The sequence below is a fragment of the Chiloscyllium punctatum genome, chromosome 22 (genome assembly GCF_047496795.1).
Source record: "Chiloscyllium punctatum isolate Juve2018m chromosome 22, sChiPun1.3, whole genome shotgun sequence".
NCBI classification, from domain to species: Eukaryota; Metazoa; Chordata; class Chondrichthyes; order Orectolobiformes; family Hemiscylliidae; genus Chiloscyllium; species Chiloscyllium punctatum.
In genome coordinates this window covers 41,709,882-41,737,305 of record NC_092760.1, presented here as the reverse complement: position 1 = coordinate 41,737,305, position 27,424 = coordinate 41,709,882, and the positions used below count along the sequence as shown (strand labels likewise).

The following is a 27,424-nucleotide window of genomic DNA, read 5'->3' as shown; positions in this document are numbered from 1 at the left end:
TCCAGGCAAGAAGAGTGCAAATGAGGCAAAAGTAATGATAATCCAGGTCGGAATGCCTTCCATACTATGCGATTTTCTTAAATTATTGTTGAGAAAATCGGTTGAAGAAGCATAGCAAGAAGTTACCAGGTTTTCAAAGAGTAAAAGTAACGAGGAAAATTGGGATCAGAAGTGACAGACAAATTGGATTGGTCTGTAGACTGTAGAAGGAAGGGAAGAGGGACATGAGAAATGATATCATCTTAAGATTCTGAAGGGTGCACTGGGATTGGTGACAATGTGATGAACCTTAATACCAAAACACTGTGAGAAAAAGAAAATATTTTATTTGAAGAAGAGCAGAAAGTCAGAGCGGCATTCATCATACAAACTGTAAGCAACAGTCAAAAATTATCAAAAAAGAAGATTGGGATTATAAAGATGAGAGAAGTAATGACAGAAACTTTAAGTATACTGCTTAAGTGTATGATCTTTTGCCAAGACTAAACTGGGCCTGAATCTCTAAAGGTTTGAGTGATAGATCTAAACTATAGGAGGGAGAAAAGTTCTCCTGTGTTACAGAAAAGAGCCAAGTCCCATTGCTAGAGTCAGACGGATCTGAATTGCAAGAGAAAGATCTTTTTAGCAGGAGAGAGCCAAGTTCTACTGCTACTGTCTTGCACTTTCCAAACATTTATATAAACTTCATTTCCTTTTCCAAACGTGGGGGTTGGGGGGGGGGCTGTTCAGGAAATGTAGATAGAGAGAGATTTCCTATGCAATTTTGAAAGTGTGGATAGAAAAGCTGCACAGTAGCTTCAGTCCAATTCTGTTGACAGGAGACCGACCTTGCTCTGTTTCAAGAGTGAAAGGGCTTTCCTCCCCCTCAGGCAGCTGGTAATTATTAACAGCTATAATTTGCCTGTGACTTATAAAAAAAGCCAAGCCACATGAGTGTTTATATATTGTTTAGGGTTTTTTAAGGACTCACTTCTGGCTGTTACCATTCCATCAATCTATTTGCACTGGAGCTGATTCAAGAGACTCGGCTACTGTACAATCTGTCATTCCATTGGCAACGGTACAATGTAATCTTTTCCCACTTATGAAGCTCCTTACTTGAATTGTGTTTATGTCTCTAGAATTGAAGTCTCTTAGCTTCATCTTTCGGTTCTTTTCTCATTTCTGTTCCTGATGACAATTGGGCAGATTTCCCTGTACTTGCACCAGAACACCTGGATACAACATAGGGAAGCAGGTCTGGTGGGAAAAAATACCTTACAGGTATTAGAAAACTCACCAAATTCTACATCTCTTAAAATCGCACAACAAGAAAATCAGGCAGGTTCCCCTGGCAAGAAACCCTTTGGACATGATCTTCCTCCCTCTATTGTGTCCATGCAACTGAATGTGTCAACAGTGGAACTGGAAAACCTTGCTCAAAAACAATTGGTTAGATACGGTCTATGGATGTATTTGTTCTCTGGCATGTAACCCAAACATGGCTGCTTTTGTGGTTTGAGCTTAGGTAGTTAGAGTCAACAAAGTGATCAACTTTGACAGGCATCTCAGCTGAGCCAGTCCCATTACTGCTCCATTTCCCTCTGCACTTTCCACCCATACAGCTGCAAATCAGATAAGGCGACTAACCACAGTCAAAGAGCTCTGTGGTGTTTTTGGGTCACTGCACACTGCACAGTGCAATCAGCCATCTGAGAGGCTAATGGTGTACGGTAGCCCTACAAATTCCTTCAAATCCTTTGGTTTCAAATCACATTCAATTAAGAAAAAAGGCATCGCTGTGTCTGTGACTACACACAGAGACATGAGACAGGTGGAAGAAGCCAAGTACAATAATACCAACAGCCAGTGTGCTAGACCATTTCAGACCTCAGGTATTTTAATTCTAGATCCCTCATAGTATAATAACATTGTGCAGCCAAAGGAAATCAGACTAATTTAGATTAGATCAATTGATATGGCTTCTTCACAGCAATTTTGGGCAGGATAGGTAAGATACTGAAGGACTCCTGCAATGCCATGGTGAAATGTTAGCAAAATCACTGGTCATACAGATTGAGAGCATAAAATACGTTCTGTCACACCAACACACAGAAAAAGAAGTAATGAGGGATGGACAGGGAGATAAAATCCAAGAAAGTAGAAAGAGTAAGACTGGAAGAGAGATGCAGAAATGGACAGATGGAGACAGAAAGCCTTGAGAGTGTAAATCACATGAAAAGAGAGGAAACTGGAGCAAAAGAGGGAGCAACATGGAAAACCATGTACACAAAAAAAGTTGAGAAGGAGGGAGAAAGAGAGAGATATAGTGTGAAAGAGATAAGGGTCAAGAGATAGATGGAGAGGGAGATATAAGAAAAAATGAAAGGGAGAAAAACAGAATACAGTAAAATAAGGGAGTGTACAACATGAGATAGACAGATAAACACAAGAGGAAATAAAGATAGGGAAACCAAGAAGCAGACTAGAGAATAAGAGAGATCAAAGATAGAGGAAAGATTAGAAGTGATAATGACAAGAAACATTGTGGTATAGAAGAGAGACAAAATGAGAAACAGGAGTCAGATAGAGTGAAAGCATGAGAAAGAGAGAGGGAAAGCAACAAAGATAAAAGAAAAGACAGGTAAAAGAAGAATAAAATGCGAGAGAGTGGAGAAAGAGAGACAGGACAGATGGAGAGGGGTGGGAAGGACTCTTAAAAAAGTGATGAGAGAGAGTGAAGTAAGAGATGAGAATGAGGAGAAAAAAGTCAAAACGTGTTGAGAGAGAGAGAGAGAGAGAGAGAGAGAGAGAGAGAGAGAGAGAGACCAGAACTGGATGAGGAGCAGGCAATGAGGGTCAAGAGACATGATGAAAAGAAATGGAGATGGGGAATGACAGGAAGACGTAGAAAAAAAATGTTTAGAGTCATACAGCACGGAAACAGACCCTTTGGTCCAACTCCTCCATGCCAATCAAGTTTCCCAAACTAAACTAGTCCTATTTGCCTATATTTGACCCATATCCCTCTGAACCTTTCCTATTCATATACCTGTCCAAATATCTTTTAAAGGTTGTAACTGTACCTGCATCTACCACTTCCTCTGGCAGTTTATTTCATACACTAACTTCTCTCTGTGTGAAATATTGCCCCTCTGGTCCCTTCTAAATCTTGCTCCTCTCATCTTAAAAATGTGCGCCCTAATTTTGAACTCCCCTACCCTAGGGAACAGGCCTTTGCTAGTAACCTTATCTATGCCCTCATGATTTTATAAACTGCTGTAAGGTCAACCCCCAACTTCCTACACTCCAGTAAAAGAAGTCCCAGCCTCTCCTTATAACTCAAACCCCCTAGTTCCAGCAACATCTTGGTGAATCCTCTCTAAACTCTCTCCTATTGAATAATTTCCTTCTTATAGCAGGGCAACCAGAACTGTACACAGTACTCCAAACAAGGCATCACCAATGTACTTTACAACCTCACCATAACATCCCAACTCCTGTACTCAATGGTCTGAGAAATGAAGGCAAGGGTACTAAATACCTTCTTAACCACCCTGTCTACCTGTGAGACAACTTTCAAAGAATGATGTACCTGAACCCCTAGGTCTCTCTGTTTGACAACATTACCCAGGGCCCTCCCACTAACTGTATAAATCTTGCTCTTTTTTGTTTTACCAAAATGCAATACCTCACATTTATTAAAATTAAACTCTATCTGCCACTCCTTGGCCCATTGGCCCAATTGGTAAAGATCCTTTTGTAATCAGTACAGTTAAATTAATTAAAGCCCACTGAAGTTTTATACTACTGTCATTCTGTTACACAGAAAAGCCTCTGATTCGAAGATATACACTCCTTATATCAGACCAGTGAATACTGGTTTCATAACCAATGCTATTTGTCCTGCTCTCTCAAGTTGTGATGCTTCTACTATGGTATGCATGCATGTTGCCAGACTCACAAAACAATATTATGTGCCAGAAAGGGATCAGGTTTTATTGAATAGATAATGTTAAGGTGATGCATCAAAAGAATACACAAGATATGTTACCAGAAAGGAGTGCATTGTCAGCCTATCATAGGGGCTATATAGTAAGTTTGAACAAAATGCCTTCAGTGCAATGTTAACCGATACAGTGGAGCCTGTTTATTATCATACATCTATATTCCATCATATATAAATTGTTCCAGAATACGAAACCATCACTGCCGTATTATGACAGGTTTATTGAACCAGACATTTTTGCTTTCAGCCACTCTGTTAGTCATGTTGCTGTAATGCCCTCTACGTTCTGATCTTTTCACCCAGTCTCTCACAGGCACAGAAACCTGCCTGTTTTTCTCACCTGTTAAGCAATAATTTTGTCCCCTTCAGTTCTGAAACTTACCTCCTCTGTACAGTTCTCTTTAGTTACTGATAATAAAGGGCTCCACTGTACCTACGCTCTGAAATAGTCTCCTGTGTGAGTGTTTTAGCATTAAAATGTCTCACCTGTGCCGTGTTCTGTGAATGAAGAACAGAGGAATCAGAGACAGCTGGAGATGTTATGCTACACATAGTCAATAAGAATCCAGGACTAGGAACTATCAACCCATTATCTGCAACCCCAACCATTGCTGGTCATAGTTGCACATATCATTAATTGTACTGCATTACCTGATGATCCCATTGTTCATTACAATTGTTAGCAAAAATACCTGTTGTTAATAACCACCAATTTCTGGGGATAAATTGTTTGTAACTCTTCCACGTTACCCAATCTTACTAACATTTTAAAGTAACTCTACTTAATAACAATTTGTTGGTATTAATTGTCCATTATCAGTAACTATTCAATGCTGGTAATTATCCAGTAACTTAATAATGACCAATTGTTATCAGTTATAATCCATTCGTAGTGATAAAGAACACTTGTAAGAATCTTTTATATAACAAACCCTTTTTTCTTTGATTTTCAGTTATTTTTCCACATTCATTTTATCTTTCAGCTGATCCTTTTCAATGTATTTGCATCAATAATTGAACAATTCAATAGCAATGATATCTCACTCTGTTTTTAGGTAATATGTTCTGCATACGTGAATGTATTATTTTCATCCCATTCACAGCCACTTTGTAAATTCCAACTGCCTTCAACATACAGTATTAAAGGATGGGGGGAAAAATGTGCACCAATTACATAAACTTCACTGGTAGCATTTGATTCCATTCTAGGTAATTCCATGAGCCCACTGCTGTCCTCTATTCCCACCACCTCGACACCCACTGGACTATAGTGGTCTCCAAAGAAATCATTTTGGTGAGCCATCAACATCAAACTCCATAACCTCGGAGATGAAGAGCGCTACAAACCCAATAAATACTGCAAGGCTAAGTGTCTTCTACTTTGTGTCGGAGTTACCCATTAGGCCTTTATGAAAACTGAGGTAAAAACAATGACTGCAGATGCTGGAAACCAGATCCTGGATTAGTGGTGCTGAAAGAGCACAGCAGTTCAGGCAGCATCCAAGTAGCTTTGAAATCGACGTTTTGGGCAAAAGCCCTTCGTCAGGAATAAAGGCAGTGAGCCTGAAGCATGGAGAGATAAGCTAGAGGAAGGTGGGGGTGGGGACAAAGTAGCATAGAGTACAATGGGTGAGTGGGGGAGGAGATGAAGGTGATAGGTCAGGGAGGAGAGGGTGGAGTGGATAGGTGGAAAAGAAGATAGGCAGGTAGGACAAGTCCGGACAAGTCATGGGGACAGTTACTGAGCTGGAAGTTTAGAACTAGGGTGAGGTGGGGGAAGGGGAAATGAGGAAACTGTTGAAGTCCATTGATGCCCTGGGGTTGAAGTGTTCCGAGGCGGAAGATGAGGCGTTCTTCCTCCAGGCGTCTGGTGGTAAGGAAGCGGCGGTGAAGGAGGCCCAGGACCTCCATGTCCTCGGCAGAGTGGGAGGGGGAGTTGAAGTGTTGGGCCACGGGGAGGTGGCTCTGCTAGGAGGCGCCCAGTCTCCCCAATGTAGAGGAGACCGCATTGGGAGCAACGGACACAATAAATTATATTAGAGGATGTGCAAATAAAACTTTGATGGATGTGGAAGGCTCCTTTAGGGCCTTGGATAGAGGTGAGGGAGGAGGTGTGGGCGCAGGTTTTACAGTTCCTGCGGTGGCAGGGGAAAGTGCCAGGATTGGAGGGTGGGTTGTAGGGGGGCGTGGACCTGACCAGGTAGTCACGGAGGGAACGGTCTTTGCGGAAGGCGGAAAGGGGTGGGGAGGGAAATATATCCCTGGTGGTGGGGTCTGTTTGGAGGTGGCGGAAATGTCGGCGGAAGATTTGGTTTATGCGAAGGTTGGTAGGGTGGGAGGTGAGCACCAGGGGCGTTCTGTCCTCGTTACGGTTGGAGGGGTGGGGTCTGAGGGCGGAGGTGCGGGATGTAGACGAGATGCGTTGGAGGGCATCTTTAACCACCTGGGAAGGGAAATTGCGGTTACTAAAGAAGGAGGCCATCTGGTGTGTTCTGTGGTGGAACTGGTCCTCCTGGGAGCAGATCCGGCGGAGGTGGAGGAATTGGGAATACGGGATGGCATTTTTGCAAGAGGTAGGGTGGGAAGAGGTGTAATCCAGGTAGCTGTGGGAGTTGGTGGGTTTGTAAAAAATGTCAGTGTCAAGTCAGTCGTCATTAATGGAGATGGAGAGGTCCAGGAAGGGGAGGGAGGTGTCAGAGATGGTCCAGGTAAATTTAAGGTCAGGGTGGAATGTGTTGGTGAAGTTGATGAATTCCTCAACCTCCTCGCGGGAGCACGAGGTGGCGCCAATGCAGTCATCAATGTAGCAGAGGAAGAGGTGGGGAGTGGTGCCGGTGTAATTATGGAAGATCAACTGCTCTACGTAGCCAACAAAGAGACAGGCATAGCTGGGGCCCATATGTGTGCCCATGGCTAGCCCTTTGGTCTGGAGGAAGTGGGAGGATTCAAAGGAGAAATTGTTAAGGGTGAGGACCAGTTCGGCCAAACGAATGAGAGTGTCGGTGGAAGGGTACTGTTGGGGACATCTGGAGAGGAAAAAACGGAGGGCTTGGAGGCCCTGGTCATGGCGGATGGAGGTGTAGAGGGATTGGATATCCATGGTAAAGATGAGGCATTGGGGGCCAGGGAAATGGAAGTCTTGGAGGAGTGGAGGGCGTGGGTGGTGTCTCGAACATATGTGGGGAGTTCCTGGACTAGGGGGGATAGGACAGTGTCGAGGTAGGTAGAGGGGAGTTCAGTGGGGCAGGAGCATGCTGAGACAATGGGTCGGCCAGGGTGGTCAGGCTTGTGGATCTTGGGAAGGAGGTAGAACCGGGCAGTGTGGGGTTCCCGGACTATGAGGTTGGAAGCTGTGGGTGGGAGATCTCCTGAGGTGATGAGGTTCTGTATAGTCTGGGAGATGATGGTTTGGTGAAGGGGGTTGGGGTCATGGTCGAGGGAGCAGTAGGAAGAGGTGTCCTCGAGTTGACGTCTGGCTTCCGCGGTGTAAAGGTCAGTGCGCCAGACTACCCCCTTTATCCGCTGGCTTGATGGTGAGGTTGGGATTGGAGCAGAGGGATTGGAGGGCTGCTCGTTGTGAGGGTGAGAGGTTGGAGTGGGGAAGGAGGTAGACAGGTTGAGGCGGTTAATGTCCCGGCGGCAGTTGGAAATGAAGAGGTCGAGGGCAGGTAATAGGCCAGTGTGGGGTGTTGGAGGTGGGCGAAGGGGTCCTCGGAAGGTGGATGGGAGTCCTGATTGTGAAAGTAAGCTCGGAGGCGGAGGCAACGGAAGAAGTGTTCGACGTCACGGCGTGTATTAAATACTGTACACAATCAAGTGACTACATCTTATGCATCATCTAAATAGTCCTGGTTACTGACAGCATAATGACTAGAATGGCAAAATCTGTAAAAATTGATCGTTCATTCCTGAGTCATAATGCATAATTTGTGGGTGACTCACTGTTGCCTCCCTGAATAGATCAAATACTGGGCAGAAAGCAACAAATTAATTCACTCCCATCTTTTAGAGAGGGTTTATGTGTACCTTGGTATCAGAGTCTACATATTTGATCAAAAGAAACTATCCACTCCTGTGTGATGCTGCTTGACATTTCAATACCAGCTGTGCACTATCCTCAGTAGTTGGATAGGTGTATACATGTTTAAGTAGTTATACTGGGAGCAGTACCACTTTGCATTATTAATGGAGAAAGCAATAGTGATTTAAATAGGTCTCAGATAAACACAGTTATTAAACAAGAGAAACTGCCCAGCAGGCACTAAGAGTGTATTTGTTATAAAAGGGATTTATTGCTCCTTTCACGGTCAGGTTCTACATATAGAAACAAAGGCTGAAATTGTATGTGTGATCTTCACTGGTTGACCCAGTGTATTAAACACCCCTTGCTGTTGCACTGAGTAGGGCAGACTTGCAACATCACAGGTTCCAAACCACATTGTGCTGATATAACTGAGCCCAGACATGGCAACAGTAACAGTGGTTGTCCTCAATCTGCCCATTTATTTTAGATTAGATTCCCTACAGCGTGGAAACAGGCCCTTCAGCCCAACCAGTCCACACCGACCCTCCGAAGAGTAACCCACCCAGACCCATTTCCCTCTGACTAATGTACCTAACGCTATGGGCAATTTAGCATGGCCAATTCACCTAATCTGCATATCTTTGGACTGTGGGAGGAAACCGGAGCACCCAGAGGAAACCCACGCAGACACAGGGAGAATGTGCAAACCCCACACAGACAGCCACCTGAGGCTGGAATCGAACGTGGGACCCTGGCACTGTGAGGCAGCAGTGCTAACCATTGTGCCACCATGCCACCCAGTGGAGTGGGGAAAGTCTGCCCTGGTCCATTTTGAATGGATATCTGAAGACTCCTTTTGTGAAATACCTCCAAGTGGAAATCAGATGTGAACAGAACAGCTGGAGTTGAGATATCTTGTACAATAAAATAGTCTGCAAATAACCTCGCTCCACAATCTTGACATTCAGATACAAAATTGACATTCAGATGAAGTATTGAACTAGTATTGCTGTAGTAATTGGATCAGTAGAAAACCAAATGGTTACAGGATGTCAAATCCTGTTAATGATATCCCAATCACCTACAGTGTAGCAACCTATTGTTGATATCCCTGTCATCCCATAATTTCTCGTAGATATCAGCAGGTATTTGTATTCTACTGGACATATCCTCGAGTTCCATATATATGCTGACATGACATACAAATATAATCACCATTTACCAAGCAACAATCACAGACTAATAGCAAAATACTGCATTAGCTGCACAAACAACACATTCACAGGTATAATGACAACTGTGGCCCCAAGTCATGTGGTATTCCAAAAATAGCTAAAGATGATAACTTGGTACAAAGTACTGTCAGATCACATACACAGTACATGTGTAAATAAGAAATAGCCTTACCCGCACAATGATTCTTTCAGAAATCTGAGCTGCCACAAGATGATTCTGATTCTGAGCCTGGACCTGAAGGGCTACTACCAGCATGAAGTACCTGCGAGAGGCGAAGGGATCAAGAGGAGGACAAGATGGATGAGAAAAAGAATGGGTGGGGAGAATAAGAGATAGGTGTATTCAGAAAAGGACAGCAAGACAAGATAAAGAAGGTGGAGAATGAAGAGAGAAAAATGGAAATAGAGCAGGGAGAGAAATGAGGATTAGAGATGAATGGATTGAGGTAAAAAGAAGAGAGAGAAAGTGATAGAAAAAGAGTGATATGGAAGGCGGAAGAGTGAAAAAAGGGTGAGGTAGAGTGAGAGCATAAGAAAACACTGTTAACTAATATCTGTATGAATATCTTTAAATATGACAGTACATTTAGAACAGTACTTTATTTAATTTCATGGCACTATTTCTCAGTTAAACAACCCGCTGCTAGCTAATACCTTTCATTGTAATTCTATTATAAAAATTAGTTTCTTTTTATTAGTCAACATGAGACTCCCAGTAAAGAGGTTTATCCTATTTTTTGGTATGTTCATCTACAAACATATTAAAACAACAATGGCTGCAGTCAAACATGTGATGGATGCCAATCTTCATTCCCAGCAGATATTGGGTCATTGGTGAATGGAGTGATTAGGTCAACTATCCAAGAAGCCTGAATCTGTATGATTCTGGATTAGTGGCGCTGGAAGAGCACAGCAGTTCAGGCAGCATCCGAGGAGCAGTAAAATCAAGGTTTCGGGCAAAAGCCCTTCATCAAGAATAAAGGGCCTGAAGGGTGGAGAGATAACTGAGAGGAGGGTGGGGGTGGGGAGAAAGTAGCATAGAGGTGAGTGGGGGAGGGGATGAAGGTGATAGGTCAGGGAGGGGAGGGTGGAGTGGATAGGTGGAAAAGGAGATAGGCAGGTAGGACAAGTCCGGACAAGTCATGGGGACAGTTACTGAGCTGGAAGTTTTTAACTAGGGTGAGGTGGGGAAAGGGGAAATGAGGAAGCTGTTGAAGTCCACATTGATGCCCTGGGGTTGAAGTGTTCCAAGGCGGAAGATAAGACGTTCTTCCTCCAGGCGTCTGGTGGTGAGGGAGCGGCGGTGAAGGAGGCCCAGGACCTCCATGTCCTCGGCAGAGTAGGAGGGGGAGTTGAAATGTTGGGCCACGGGGCGATGTGGTTGATTGGTGCGGGTGTCTCGGAGATGTTCCCTAAAGCGCTCTGCTAGGAGGCATCCGGTCTCCCCAGTGTAGAGGAGACTGCATCGGGAGCAACAGATATAATAAATGATATTGGTGGATGTGTAGGTAAAATTTTGATGGATGTGGAAGGCTCCTTTAGGGCCTTGGATGGAGGTGAGGGAGGAGGTGTGGGCGCAGGTTTTACAGTTCCTGCGGTGGCAGAGGAAGGTGCCAGGATTGGAGGGTGGGTTGTTGGGGGGCATGGACCTGAATCTGTATGATTTGGGCGCTTTCCTTGCTTTGGACTGTTGTGCTGTAAGCATTGGTCCAGGGATCACAGATTGGAATGGGGCAGCAGACCCAAGCTGAAAAATGCAAGGAAAAAGGAAGGACTCATGAGGGAACTAGGTATGGGTTAGAATTTGTTTATTTTATCCTCATAAAGGTTACATTGAAAATGTAACATTGTGGTTTCAGCCGTAGATTCAGTAGCAAAGGAAGGAGTGGAGGAAACGGAGTGTACATTCTGCCAATTGGCATATGAAATTCTAATAATGCTTTCACAGCCTTTCTAGGTTCCAAAGCACTTAATGAAAGTATTTCCCAGAGGCAAAGACTAATGAAAGTCAGTAATACTTTGAAATTAATGTACTGACCTTTCATTTTGAAGAACATAAGACAAGTTGACCTATTATGTGTCATTCATATGTTTTACTGTTTCTTTTCTGGGTGAAGACACAGCTGTACTCATGAAGCCTAAAGCCCAGAATGAGTTATCACCTTCAGTTTGCCTATTAAACCATGAAAATTACACCAGCATCCAATAAATTTGTCACAGGATCCCAATCTGCTTGGCAATGTGCCAATTTCCTCTGATCCACATCAGGATGGTGCTGGGAGCGGGTCTCCAACATCAGCAGCACAAGTTTCAAAGTGACATGAATCCAATTTCCATACAGCAGAGACATTTGAAATTGGCCACGCGGACTTTGACAAAAATGTCTGTCATTTATACTTTAATTTTCATGAAACATGGAACACAAATCCTGAGGAAATGCTGCCAATTTAGACAAATTTACTGAACTTTCATCTTTTACTGAGCTTGAACTTCACTCAAGAGGAATGTTTGACTCATTTCTTCTATACTTGATTTTAGCTTGATCTTTCTGTTACATTTCCCTCTTTTGATGCTTCATGAGCATCTTCCTAGCCTACAGTAATTTAAGCCAGGACACATCAGTAGAAATGGGAATCTTAGCTGTCTTGCAAGACACAATGACACTCGTAATGGTACGCACCTCTGGTCTGGATTGGGTTTGCCTTTTTTCCTCATGTTGTTCGCTGTTGTTTCACTGAAGTGTAACCTTCCAACTGTCACCTTTGTGACCTGATCAGAGGGGATGTTAATACTATAGAACGAAAAAAAATCCATCAGTATGCTATATCGCTCGATGTCCCTGGCACGTATTAATACCATCATCATGTTTCCATATCTCTTAGAATCTCTCAAAATCCACCATCTCTTGTTATCCTACAACATCCCAAATTATTACAAAGTGTCAATATTTCCCAAAATCCACAAACATCTATTAGCATCCCTAAGTGTCTCCCAAATTCACATACAGCTCTCACTCCTATCTAGTTTCACTGACAACTAGAACATTTTTCAATAATGATTAAAATTTAATGTTCACTTTTGATCTGTACCTTTCTGTACAATTTTTCACCTGTATATATACAATATACAAGGAGAAACCCAGTGCTGAATAAACTAAATAACTTTCCACATGATATGTACGCTTTGTAGCTATTAGACACATTTTGAGACATTACTTGTACCTCCTAACACAATGTAAAGAAATTGAGTACACTGAGGGGTTTGAGGTTTTACCATCTCCTCATTTTATAAGACCTAGCCAATGCTGGTCAGTGCATAGCAAGTAGCTGACAGAAGAAGCTATGGCATATTATTTATTTTGAGGACTAAACTGTTGATAACATACTATCAGCTGAAAGAAAGATTTAGGTATTTTAAAGCAGATCTTCTACATACTTCAAAACTCTTACATTCTTTTGAAGAATAATGACAATTATGTGTGGGAGATGTGTTAAACATCTTATGCACAGCAATATTTCACAGCATCAATAAGACTGGTAATTGATATCTTAGTTGTATTTTTAAAGGAGTAATCTTGTCCAAAAAAAAAGGTAGGAGAATTCGCTACTGTTGCTCAGATAAAGTCATGTTATATTTAGCAAATTTTGATTCACAGTCATTTCATCTGGAAGACTATACAATGTAGCATTCAATTTTTCACTTGTGTCTGTTCAAGATCTAGAAATGGACTTAAAACCAAAGTCTTCGGTGTGCTCTTGACTGAGCCAACCTTGGACAATTACAAGTGACATTCTGTGGATAGGGAGAGCTGTTCCAGTTCCTAAAATACACAATTTATATTGTGTACTTACGTGACTGGGTTGAATGGCCGTTTGCTGCGATCGGACTGTGATTGCTCAATGTTGATGCTCTGGTTCATTGCTTCCAACTACCAAAAAAGATTGTTTAACAATCAGCAATCAGATATACATGCCAGCTCTTTCCACATTTACTGATACGTGAAAGGATTCATTTCCCAACCAGACTGACTTATTCCACAAGATAACATAGGAAAGGAAGTTAAAAAGATTTTAACATGACTATCTCCTGCCACCTCAATGGGCAACAATTCCAATCTGATGAGACTCTTCAAAGTGGTTCTTTGTTTATTTAATTTCCAACCCTCCAATTTTCAAGAGAAGCAATTAAAATAGCCTGCAAGGGACATTAAGTTAATAGCACACTTGCTTTGATTACAAGGTAACATGAGTTAAAACCTGTCCAAAACTAAGCAGCAGTAAGTTTCCTTCTACATTGAATGAATTAATAGTAAACAGCTCAGCAACTAACTCAGAATCTCACTACTTCTCCCATCTGCTTCCTTAAACACTCACTCCATCCACCAGCAATATATAGAGCCTAAATTATGTTTAGGGGACATTGCAGGAATGCTCCAATTCTTCTTTGACAGCACCTACCAAACCTACCCATATTACCTCCCAGCAGGACGTGGAGGCACTTGAGAACACCATTGCCTCTGAGCCTTCTCCACATTACACAACAATCTGACTTGGAAATATATCACTGTTCCTCCATCTCCATTGTTCCATAATCCTGGATCTGCCACACAAACAGCACTGTGGACATGGCTTCACCACACAGCACTGCTGCATCACAGCACCAGGGACCCAGGTTTGGTTCCAGCCTCGGGTGACTGTGTGGAATTTGTACATTCTCCCCGTGTCTATGTGGGTTTCTTCCGGTGCTCTGGTTTCCTCCTGCCATCCAAGGATGTGCAGATTAGGTGAACTGGCCATGCTAAATTGCCCATAGTGTTCAGGGATGTGTAGGTTGGTGCACTAGTCAGGGGTAAATGTAGAGTAATGGAATGGGTCTGGGTGGGTTACTGTCGGAGGGCTGGTGTGGACTTGTTGGGCCAAATGGCCTGTTTCCACCCTGTAGGGATTCTATGATTCTATGAAAGCAGTTCACTTCAATCACCTTCACAGCTCCTTAGGAAGGAGTAAGAAATGTAGGCCTGGCTAATGATGCCCACACCCTAAGATTTCTGAAAGAAAAGAAACCATGGGATAGCTGCATGGGGAGTAGTAAAATGTCAGACTGACACTGTAGGATGTTCTTCCAAGAACAAAAAGAAGCAAGTTGAGGGGAAAGGAAACATGGTAAACGAAACGGCCTCTAGAGGCCTTAATCAAAGGCCAGTACCACCTTCATGATCAGGTTTTGTTGAATTTACTGGGCAAGATATTAGTGCTCATTCTGGATTAGTGGTGCTGGAAGAGCACAGCAGTTCAGGCAGCATCCAAGGAGCTTCGAAATTGACGTTTTGGGCAAAAGCCCTTCATCAGGAATAAAGGCAGTGGGCCTGAAGCGTGGAGAGATTGCAGTGGGAGAGGGACTCCCTGAGATTCTTGTAGAGAGAGAAGGAAAACTTCTTCAAGGCAGGCATCCTTGCAAGAGGATTCGCAGTAGGGTTAAAGTCAATGAGGTAAAAACAATGACTGCAGATGCTGGAAACCAGATTCTGGATTAGTGGTGCTGGAAGACCACAGCAGTTCAGGTAGCATCGAGCTTCGAAATTGACGTTTCGGGCAAAAGCCCTTCATCAGGAATAAAGGCAGTGAGTCTGAAGCGTGGAGAGATTGAAGTGGGAGAAGGACTCCCTGAGATTCGTGTAGAGAGAGGAGGAAAACTTCTCATTGACTGCTGGGAGGCAAGTGGTGGGGGAGAGGCAGACAATAAATTTGGACCTGGATCCAAACAAATGATAATCTTGTTGTTCCTAACTAAGATCACAACAACTTGTAGACAAGTGTTACATAGACAGGCACTCACAGAAAAGTACGCTGACTTCTGTGTGAAGATTGGTAAATGGAAGTAAATGCCTCCAAGGACCAAATTTGACTAACAAACCTTGTGCTCCCACAACTCCCCACCAATAGGTATCTCTCACCTTTACACCATGTAACTTTAGGAAGAAACAATCAATTGGTTTGAGCCCCTCAGGGGTTTTCACGTATTTTGGATCACCCATCATGCCAACATAAACTGTGACCTGGAAGTGGTTCTTCTTTTGACAGACAAAAGCATCATCAGGAACAGAGAAGTTAAAGCCTTTGTCAGCATCGACTCTATAGCTGGGATTGGGCCTGCAAAAAAAATAGAACAGACTCTAACACCAGTTGAGATATAGCCATAGGCATTGGATGACATTGAGTTACATTCACATTATACCTTTCATGTTGACAATGTTGCATGGAGATAGGTTTAAGGGAGCATCTGGATTGCAACCCCTACTCCCCACCCCATGGGTTATTTGATCTGAGGAAAGACTCATGGATAGGCCCAGAGACCTGTTCATGAGGCATGGCTGATGTAACCTGCCACTAACCAACACAATGACAGCTACTGGGCTGGACGCTTGGCATGAACATCTCCCAACACTAGAACAATCCCTCTAATGGTAGGACAGAGCACTGAAGACCATTAATTAACAATTTCAAAGATCTTAATTGGTCTGCCATAGATGACCTCCTGACGCTCCTGCTGTTGTGGATAAAACAGTGGCAGTAGTAATGTTGGGTGGTACATTTTGGGCATATATTTTATGAACCTGTTACTGGGGTTGTAAACACCAATCCATGGAGTTTCATAGACAAAATAACTAACACGCTGCACCTTTCTCTGCTGAAAATCCAAACAACATGCCCTAAGGTCATGAATAGAAAACTCTTGCCCCATATTCCAGCTATTGGAATATATCATGTGTTGACACATTAGTTTTCTCTTGTTCATGTAGCAGCTCAGCTGAACACACTTACTAATTGGAGGCACAGGCATAAATCAATATGTGGCTACTGATTACAACTGAAATGAAAAGTGGTTTGTTTTTAAAATGCAGGGATCCACAAACCAACTCCCCAACAACGTGACCAGATAAATAAACTTAATTAAATATTCTGCCAACTTTCTATCACAAACATGTTTGATCTATTTTATCAAAAGCTCCTCTGAACTTTCTTCTCTTACTCCTTTTCACCTGTAAGTATTTCAGCTCACACACCCTGTTATGCGTTGTCACTGCGTTAGAATCACTGCATTGTCTTCTACTTCATTTTATTTCAGCTCACTATTTCCATAACTGAAATCCACACCCCACCCCCCCCTTCCCTGCTAGTTTTCCCTCCTTTTTTAAAGCCTAAGTTCAGTCTCCCCTGGCCACTTCTTCCTGGTTTACCTCCTCTTCTCTCCTGATCTTGATGATCCTGTTTGTTGTGAGTAATATCCCTACCCCCACTCCCTCTCCATTTGAGCCTCTCACTCACAGTAACATCCACTTGCAAACCAAGCTCAAGTCAACCCTGGAGACAGTATTAGATCTACAGCAGAGCTGAATTCTAACTTTCAAACAAAATAGGCTCTAGACCTTGGTTGAGCAGAATGATATTTCTGGACCAAAGTCAATAACTGATCAGGATTTAGTTTTCATTTTCTTATTGAACAGGTGGATTCTGTAACTGAGCTGTGCTTTATGAATCAGCAGCTCTTTGTCTTTTTATTCAGTATTTTGAAGATATCCAGTTTTACTGGGAGATGCTGTGCAATCAAAACAACATGTGCAAATGAAAAGTGGTTCGCAGCAGTACTCAATGAGCTACAGGATACATAAAAACACACACAGGTTTTAAAACTGCCTCGGTGTGGTCCCCCATAGATAGCTACAAATGCTTAAACCCATAATGCCTCTTCTATTGGTTCTGTATAGTTTCATAGTAGCTACAACAAAACATACTAAAGGAAAACAGTACAGCATAAGCCCTAGTCATTGGAATGCGAATTCTGTTTCTGACATGGCCACTTTTCCAAAATAGGTTCTGGCAAAACTCAGTACCTTCAAAAGAAAGCGTTGCATCATTGGAACGAACAAGCCCAACAATTTGGGAGTCAATATTTATAATCACCCTGCTCGGAGACGTTCTTACACATTACATGAATGGTTTAGTTTGGGATTATGATAGGCATTGACTGGTTGGACCAAAGAGTCTGTTTCCATGCTGCATAACTCTATGACCTCTGGGACTCAAACCTAGCTCAGAGGCAGGAACACTACCACTATACCACAAGAATCCTAACCATTTGCAAGTCATATCAATGAGATAATTTAGGACACCTGAAGAGAAATCTGTTTCACCTCCCCCCACACCCCCACACTCATCAAAACAGCACACATTGCTCATCATTTACGTAGTGGCTGGCTGTACAATTGTCCCATTTTTGGCCAGGCAAATTAACTCATTCTGTAACTGAGCTGTGCTTTATGAATCAGCAGCTCTTTGTCTTTTTATTCAGTATTTTGAAGATATCCAGTTTTACTGGGAGATGCTATGCAATCAAAACAACGTATTAACTCATTCCTGGATTAATACCAAGTATAAACCATCGTAAATCATTAAACAGAGAGCAACACATTTAGGGATTGTGTTACAGCTGGAAGTTAATCACAGGATCCAAACAGTTTATATGTATATATATATATCTCAAGGATACATTTTAGGAGGTTTCATTTGGGGTCAGAGGGGAAGGGGAATAAATTAGTTTTAAAAAATGCAAAAGCAAATGGAGATGAAGTGGATCCCATGAAGGTCAGTCCATTAATGATGTAGAAATATTTGACAGCTCTTTTGAGAGTCACACTGCACCCACTACAATGCAAGGAATGTTTCTGCAGCAGGTTCACGACCAGTTGCTAAGAAACCAACCCCAATATTCCCCAGACCAGCCAAGAAATTACAACTCCAATGGAAATGTTTAAGCTCACATTTAAACACACGTCAGCTACAGACAGCACTGACCATGTGTTCTCCGTCAATCAGCAGCAAATAGAACAGAACGCCATCCAAAACAAAATTACAGCTCGGTCATCAAACGGTTCCTCAAACAGGCTCCATCCAGCACTGACAGACACCCAGGAGTTCACATACAGCCATTTGTTATCCTGAAGTTTTATGATTATGCTGTAGAAAAACTCTGAGATTGTCCTTTTGCTCATTCCTCTTCTTCACCCTTACGCACTCTCTTGTTCTCTCATTTTTAGCCCGCTTAAAAACTGCAGCTTTCAACCGCCTGCTGTGATACTTATCCACATCCTTCCTGTCCAAAGTTGGATCACACCAGCTTGTGTATTTAATTTATTAGATGGCACTAAATGTGTGGTTAGGTTGCTCTAGTCCTATACCATCACGAGAAGACCAACTACCAGAAGAATAGTTCAGGTGGTTTGCAAGGAGAAAACTGAAGGTACAGGTACAAGGCAGCTTGTGTCAGCTTCTGTGAAGATAGGTATTAGGGAACAATACGGTTCAGTGCTGCTTTGTATTGTGTGGTTCATGTGAACCTCAGTTAGCTCTTGTCTGTGTATAGTGTAATTGATAAGAAATGGGCAAGTGATGTACTCATTTGGCCCCATGCAGCTCTAAGTTCTGTTCAGTCTTGTTGATAGAAATATGTATTTCAGGATAGTGCAGCAACAGCTCAGAAAGCTGTAAATTCTGGTTAAAAATTCTTTCTCCACCAGGACTTTGTCAAACGTCATCTCTCGTTGAGTGTTTGTAGAGGAGTGGGTAATGGGATTTACACCACATACTGAGGCTCCATGTCCTATCTCTAATGCACATTAATAAATGAGTATGACAGCAACAAGGAGCAGCTGTCTGGAAAATCCAAGCAGCAACGTCAACAAAATCAGCATGCAATCTGTCATCACTATGCTGATCTATAAGAGGTTTAAGTCAGAGGAATGCATATATTGAGCAAAAGGGGTAAAAAAAAAAGGAACAGAGAAAGATGTGGAGAGATAATGGAGAAGGGGAGAGTGGAAATAAAGGGATAAAAATGGGAGGAAGGAGAAAGGGATGCCATTGCAGCATTTGCAGGTCAAGGCATTGGGAAGGCTGTGGGTGCCAGCAATGGAGATCTGCTGGCATCTGATGAGTCCTTAGCTGTGAGGGGATGGCATTCCCATTCCTGAGCTCCACATTTCTGGAAAACACCCAACCCTGGCCATATAAGTACTTGACAGACACTTATTCTGTTGTGCCTTCCTCAACGAAAACCAATACCGGACTCTTGGCACAAGATCTACTTCTGAGTTTAAATTCTGTCTACAGTGGGTTAGATGTGATGCTAATAATCTGGTTCAGAATGAGACTGCGGAGAGGTTGAGTAAGAGTTCGCAACAAGGACCAAAATTATGATTTCTAGACTTCCCAGTCAACCAAATGGTGGTGCCAGCAAAGGTTCGTAGGTGGGTATAGAAGATGAATGGCCAAAGACACTGCAGCAGTCCTGGAGTCAGGGCAGCAAGAGGAACCACTTGCTGGAGATGCTCTTATGATCAGGGGAGTGGAAGCAAACTGAACAACAGAAATATTTATTAGAAAAGAAGGACATGGAGAATACATTAAAGCTAATGTACAGAGACTGGCAAACAAACTGGTCATGGCAGCAGTCAGTGGGAGCAGGGGATGATGAGAATAGAGCAATTAAAATGTGCAACAATTAAACTGAATAGTATCCGCTATCTGACCCATTCAGTTAGATCCTCATCTGTAGCTCATATGTGGGCACTCCTAACCATTCATAAGTGGAGATATAAATTTTCCCTTTAATTTTAAACTTCCCAATTGTGTTGGTTGGAAGAGGCATTGTCTTTGGGAAGGCATTCAGAACTTGTGTTTTGCTTGCTATTTGACAAAAGGAAGGAACCAGGAGGTTTTGCATCATTTTCCTTATGTTGACAGCACCTGCAAATGATACAGTGATGTGTTTCCAAAACAATTGATGCCACTACACTGTCCTTAAGCACCAGAAAGAGATTTTATCACACGTGTTTATACAGTCGCTTACACTAATCATTGTGATTCGTGTTATCGGTTGCTAGCAATAAGCGTTTGTCAGAATTGTGTTACATGGTATTGCTTCACAATTGCTCATACTGAAACATTTGACAATCAACAAGAAATTAATCCCATGTTGTGCATTCTAACAAATGCACAGGAATTTAAGGAGTTGTAGGGAGGAGCAATTCCTCAGGGTCTGTCGATTGCTTGCTGCCTGTGTTTTGCTATTCAACATTCCAAGACACTGTCTCTAGGTTTCGGAGAACTTCCTACCATAATCCGAGACTGCTTTATGTTGAGTTAATTTTTAATTTTTTTTGTTCAAACGTATGCTTGGGAAAGGACTATTTTACTTTTTGTTTGAATTAATTGAAGTCAACATCAAAACTCCTGGGATACGTCCATTTAGGATTAAATGGTAAATGAAGCTGCCTTTGCACTAATTCTCTAATGTTCTCAAGTTAGTCAAATGATGTACCAGTGTGAGAAACTTCTATTTCCCACACCTGCTATTCTGTGGCATCTCCTGTACTGAATGCCAGTCTGGTGCCAGTTCCTACTGAGTTAGGAGGAAGTGTTGGTCAGAGCCAAAAGGATCAGGATTGGGACTGCAATTGCATTTCACACTACCCTGTTAACTTCAGTGGTGAAAAGGGTGTGTAATTCCCTAATTCTGGCTGATGTTGAACCATGGGTCCAGAACTAAAGATTTAGCATGTAGCCCTCATTCTTTATGATCTGCTTGAATTTCAAATTTAAGGAAAGATGACAATTTTTCCGCTGTGTGTGATGATAGCGTGTGTGATAATGTCAGGGACCCTTCGGATAGTGTGTGTCGATTCACTGATATACACAGTGTCTACTTCGATGCTGTTTGGGGATACACAATTGCAACTTGACTCGGCTGACGACTTCATCGAAGTCTGGATGCACAGACAATATTGTGACAATGAAACCTAAAATGAGAGTTGAGAGTGGATGGACTCCCCCACTAGAGAGAGAGAGCATTCTTAAGGACTTTTCCCCCTGACTCTTGCTCTGTGAATAGCTGCAATATGAATAAGGTGGAGAAATTCATGCTAGTTGTTACTCACAGATCTTTGCAGTTGACATCACAGAGAGTGGCCCACTTGTTCTGCTGATGAGGCTGCCATTTAATGCACTGATAGTTGGGGTCCAGGTAAGAGCCATTCAGACTGTCACTGTCCTGCATCAACCCTGAAATAAGATAGATGGAGAGAGCTTTGATCTGATAGCCCACAGAAAAAAAATTGTTTCTCTCAATGACAAATATCTGCTCCCCAGGAAACACAGTGCCAAGACATAGTTTAACATATTTTGTAGAGCAAGCTCAACTGTCTCTGTCAATGGACACAGATTCCTGCAATAAAAGCAAAATACTGTGGATGTTTGGGATCTGATATAAAAATAGAAGATGATGAGGAAACTCATCAGGTCTATTAGCATCTGTGGAGAGAGGAAGAGTTAACATTCTGAGTCCAATTTGACTTTGCTTCAGAACTGAATCCTGCAAAGTGGCTCTTGGAAGTCACCTCACTCTGTTGATTCACTGTCAGCCAGCCAGCAAGTAGACTATTATGTTATCTCAGCATCAATTAAAGTGGGGCATTTAGAATTCATTAACCCTTGGACAACACAATGGGTATTTCCAAAGGTATGAGAGTTCAAAACTTCTGAGAAAAACAGAAGGCTGGAAAGACATCCCAGGAAATTTCAGTATAATCGACTTTGCAGTGTGGAACAATGATTAATCAAGGTTAATACAGCAGTCATAAAAATAGAAATTGCTGGAGGAACTCAGCAGGTCTGGCAGCATCTATGGAGAGCAAACAGAGTTAACATTTAAGAGTTACTGGATTTGAAACTGTTTCTTCCCCATAGAATCTACTAGACCTGCTGAATTCTTCCACTAATTTCTGTTTTTATTTCAGGTCTTCAGCATCCACAGTTCTTAGTTTTATTTTAATAAGATTGTCATTTTGCTTTGTTTGAGTTAAGAGGCATTACTTTGAGTAGAATTTCCCAGGAAAGACTCAGAGATACCCTTCTTCAGGAAGAAGGGCTTATGCTCGAAACGTTGATTCTCCTGTTCTTTGGATGCTGCCTGACCTGCTGCGCTTTTCCAGCAACACATTTTCAGCTCTGAACTCCAGCATCTGCAGTCCTCACTTTCTCCTCGAAGATGTGCTATTATTGCCCAATTATGAGGAACTTGAAACCTTTTTTCTCTCTTCCAAAGCTTGCTAGACCTATTGAGTCCCCTGGTACAAGCAACCTCCAATTCTTCAACTACAGAAATCACTACAGCTGCTGAATCATGTCTTCATTTCTTAACTCCTTCACCTCATAAAGTGAAATTGTTAAACAATTAACAGGCCTGCAATGACACAACTGAGCTTACTTTCAATTTTATAAGTATCTTTTAGTTGGCTACATTTACTCTTTGAACCTGAATTTTCAATCATAATGGTATCATTTCTTTTACTGAGTAACTTTCAGCAACAGCTGAAGAATAAACTGACCTTTGAACTTGTTTCAGGCTAAAGCTTTCCTGGTTATTTTTAAATTGACTTGGAAAAACTAAAAGGTGCCTAAACAAACTATCCAAATTTTCAGTTCACAAACCACTCTTCATGCTAACCAGGTTTGGTCATGATGGCAAACCAAGGTTCTGGTGCCAGTACACATCCTGAATCACTCATTCTGCTTAATAACCTCTTTACCTATCATATTCTTTCTCTGTCAGAATTTAGGTCTCAGGACAACTGTTCCAAATACTCAAGTACCTTATTCACATTCTTTTAAACCTTCTGTCCTTGCTATGACGGCATCTATTAGTCTTCAAAGACTTTTTTTCAAAAGGGACTAGATAGCTGCACCTCTTGTTAAAATGACATGATCTCCTATAGTGAAATCCTCATGGAACTTCAAAAGTTGTAAAATCTTTTCAGAGGAACCAAAGGACACACAATCAACAGTACAGAAGGACAACCAAAGGAGAATCACCTCGAATCTACAGAAAGGGGAGATATTTGCACAAGAGACTCTGTAGGTTGATGGTAATTCTAAATGAACTTACTGAAATTTGGATTTAAGTTGTATTTGCCCAAGAAGAATCAGGGAGAAACAAACTGGCATTAAGTCCAAATGTGGGCTAAATGGATTATGTGTCACTGAGATGAATTACATCAAGGCCATATGGAGTCATATAGACCTGCAGCATTATAAAGAACTGTCTCAAAACAGTTGAAGTCAGAACAAATGATCAGCTCAGTAATGTGTGAGACACTTTCACGAACCACTGCACCTACCTATAGACACCTATTTCCCATTGTCTCCCAATCTATGGAAGCCAATTGGGTCCCTTATGTATAAATATTAATACAGAGATAATACCTGTGAATATTTCGTTCAAAATTTGACTCACTGCACACAAGTGAGACTATGACCTGGAAAGTACAAAGGGAGACGGCTCGAGGCTGAGAAATGAATGGATTTGGCTGAGGAATGGGTCTCATAAGGAAACAAAGTTGAGGCTCTTACCTGGCTCCTGTTTTATCATTCCATTCAATATCTGAGTGTTTAAAGTGTTTGGAGGAGAGTCTGAATGTTTCCGCTTCTTGGCTGGGTGCACAGGAATACCACTGTGGAGACAAAATATCATTCAGGTCAGATTGCAGAAGGATGTTGACTAACAGAGTGAGATATGATTTGAAGGTGACATCAAAAGACAAATTTCATTCATGCATTCTCATCAGAAAATTCTTCCTTACCAGGCTCAGAGTTCATGCTTATCAGATACTTCACAACATTAAATTCAAAGTCAACACAAATGCGATGGACTTTACAAAAGCATTAGATTTAGATTAGATTAGATTAGATTACTTACAGTGTGGAAACAGGCCCTTTGGCCCAACAAGTCCACACCGACCCTCTGAGGTAGCCACCAAATTAGCAGCAGCTAAACGATCAACAGAATATCCATCAGTTGTTTAACTATTGAATTCTTGATGCACTTGATGGGAAGAAATACATTCAGAATACAATAAAAATCATGAAGATCCAAAGCTTGAGGATCATGAAGACCACTGCATGTTGAATGACTGAAGAAAAAGGATCAAAAGTGTGGTGCTGGAAAAGCACAATAGGTCAGGCAGCATCCAAGAAGCAGGAAAATTGATGTTTCAGGCAAAATTCCTGATAAAGGGCTTTTGCCCGAAACATTGATTTTCCTGCTGCACGGATGCTGCCTGACATTCTGTGCTTTTCCAGCACCACACTCTTGATTCTAATCTCCAGCATCTGCAGTACTCGCTGAAGAAAAAGGATGCTTTTTACTTACAGAGGTTGGTCTCAGCAATGCTTTTACTTTATAATCACACATTAAGACCACACACATACACACACACATCTTACTCTGATCCATGATGTTGTAGGAGTTGATGAAGCATTTGTGACTGCTGGGCTTGATGGAGCTCATTTGGAGATATTCCCGATACTGGATATTGGGGCATCATTGGCTCAGCCTTCATGTACATTTCTCTTGGGACATTTGGATAATGTGCATTGGGCGGCTGATGAGGGTGCGGTGGTTGGAGATGTGCTTGAGCAGGATGTTCCAGACGTGAAGGGGGTGTCATGTGACATAAATGCTCAGGCGTCATAGTACGCAAGAGATGAGATTCTGCTGAAGAAGATAACCAGGCTTTAATGCTTTAAAAGTTAGTATGCTTCAGCAAACTTCCCTTCAATGTCATCTCATTGTTGATTCACCAGTAATAGTTCTAACAGCTGCACTTACCAATAACTGACAGTATCTGCATTGCTGTTACCCTGGATGATTCTAAATAAGTAATAAATTGTGAACATTAGAGCAAGTTAACCTAATCTTGGACAGTTACACGAAAGCAATTCTCTTCAAACAAATAGCATAAACCTTGGGTATTACTGAAAAGATTTTGTGGAAGATTTCTGTCGTGCACTGTCAGGACAATTACAAAGAATGTGCAATGACACACTGCATGCTTTACTGACAACTGGCAGCATCTATCAAGACAAAAGATATTCTGTCTTCCACCTAAATTATATTGAATGCTCTATGAATTTCAGTGCTGTCATGATGTTAGGTGTGGAGGCTCTATGGCTTACAAAGGTTTGTGTATTGCATCCAAAAGAATGCCCCTTTGTCTGTTCACAACACGCAATATACCGCACCTCCGCCCTCAGACCCCACCCCTCCAACCGTAACAAGGACAGAACGCCCCTGGTGCTCACCTTCCACCCTACAAACCTTCGCATCAACCAAATCATCCGCCGACATTTCCGCCACCTCCAAAAAGACCCCACCACCAGGGATATATTTCCCTCCCCACCCCTTTCCGCCTTCCGCAAAGACCGTTCCCTCCGTGACTACCTGGTCAGGTCCACACCCCCCTACGACCCACCCTCCCATTCTGGCACTTTCCCCTGCCACCGCAGGAACTGTAAAACCTGTGCCCACACCTCCTCCCTCACCTCTATCCAAGGCCCTAAAGGAGCTTTCCACATCCATCAAAGTTTCACCTGCACATCCACCAATATCATTTATTGTATCCGTTGCTCCCGATGTGGTCTCCTCTACATTGGGGAGACTGGGCACCTCCTAGCAGAGCGCTTTAGGGAACATCTCCGAGACACCCGCACCAATCAACCAAACCGCCCCGTGGCCCAACATTTCAACTCCCCCTCCCACTCTGCCGAGGACATGGAGGTCCTGGGCCTCCTTCACCGCCGCTCCCTCACCACCAGACGCCTGGAGGAAGAACGCCTCATCTTCCGCCTCGGAACACTTCAACCCCAGGGCATCAATGTGGACTTCAACAGCTTCCTCATTTCCCCTTCCCCCACCTCATCCTAGTTTCAAACTTCCAGCTCAGTTACTGTCTCCTTGACTTGTCCGACCTGCCTATCTTCTTTTCCACCTATCCACTCCACCCTCTCCTCCTTGATCTATCACCTTCATCTCCTCCCCCACTCACCCATTGTACTCTCTGCTACTCTCCCCACCCCCACCCTCCTCTAGCTTATCTCTCCATGCTTCAGGCTCACTGCCTTTATTCCTGATGAAGGGCTTTTGCCCGAAACGTCGATTTCGCTGCTCGTTGGATGCTGCCTGAACTGCTGTGCTCTTCCAGCACCACTAATCCAGTATTTGGTTTTCAGCATCTGCAGTCATTGTTTTTACAATATACTGACCATGCCTAACCACCCATGCTTGCAAAATTCAAATACAATGCCCAATATCAGAAGAGATTGGACAATGTTTGCTAAATAATCCTGAGTGTGGTAAGAATTATGCTGACAATTAACTTAAAATTGTCGGTTGGGCTTGCATTATGGCACACTTGTGCATACTGGAAGCTGCATGTATTAATATACTGAGCCCTGATCTTTGTACAGGGTATAGTTCAGTTGATCAAAGTCGGTGACAACTATTTTCTAGTTCATTCTGCAGGCTAATGTCTTGTCCAATCAGATTCAATCTACCTGGTTTAAGTTTAAACAATCTTGGCAGTTAACTGTCAGTCATCATCAAATTGATACATTCTCCATGGCAATGTCTCTACAAGTCAGAGTCCACTTCCCAACCAATGAGCACAGTATGGCTCACATACAGAGTAAACATGTCAAACATGTCTTTCCTTTTTACACTGGCGTTCTCATGCAAGTCAAAATGATTTGACAAAATTTATCTTTGTTTAGAAACACTCATGCGACTTGTAAATCTATTAAGATAGGTAATGCTGAGTATTTATTTTAGATAATGTGCATTTTTTTCCAGGTCACTGCCAGGAAAACCTTTCAACAAGTTTCCATCCTTACCTGCTGTAACCAAACCCCTCCCACCACAACTGTCCTCAGAGCTTTCAGCCACAAACCGTGGAAGTTTGGACTGAGGCAGCAGCTTCCAGCCATAGGCTGAATGTTAGAAGCTTCATTGTGCAAACTGTTTGAGAGAACAGTGCCATATCTTACATCTTGGGAGGGTAGCTGGGAGGTCTTTGCATTTTAAACAGTAACCTCTCTTTGAAGATTGAATGAAAGGTTAATTTTTTTTTTAAATCCCTTGACTATGGCACAAAAATGTACAGAGAAGTTGCACTGACTAACCAAAAAAAGGACAGGAGGCTTGCACCACTATGAGATGGATACATTTTGATGAGAGAATTTGCATGATAAAGTGACTCCTGACAAGATATGTGCAACTATGCAAGATGTT

The 27,424-nt window shown here is 42.4% G+C and overlaps 1 protein-coding gene across 7 annotated transcripts in view; it reads right to left on the bottom strand.

Annotated features, from left to right (window-relative positions):
• Window positions 1-27,424, bottom strand: part of myrf (myelin regulatory factor) — a 237,814-nt gene that overhangs the window by 55,255 nt on the left and 155,135 nt on the right. For 6 of the 7 annotated variants that reach the window (XM_072592149.1, XM_072592145.1, XM_072592142.1 and 3 more), the window contains 7 exons: window positions 24,583-24,853; window positions 23,710-23,810; window positions 21,240-21,363; window positions 15,201-15,396; window positions 13,099-13,175; window positions 11,928-12,038; window positions 9,420-9,510 (listed from right to left, as the gene is read on the bottom strand). In XM_072592149.1, coding sequence (XP_072448250.1) covers window positions 9,420-9,510; window positions 11,928-12,038; window positions 13,099-13,175; window positions 15,201-15,396; window positions 21,240-21,363; window positions 23,710-23,810; window positions 24,583-24,853 — 971 coding nt within the window. The remainder of the gene's footprint in view (window positions 1-9,419; window positions 9,511-11,927; window positions 12,039-13,098; window positions 13,176-15,200; window positions 15,397-21,239; window positions 21,364-23,709; window positions 23,811-24,582; window positions 24,854-27,424) is intronic. The other variant, XM_072592144.1, reaches the window with a different exon arrangement.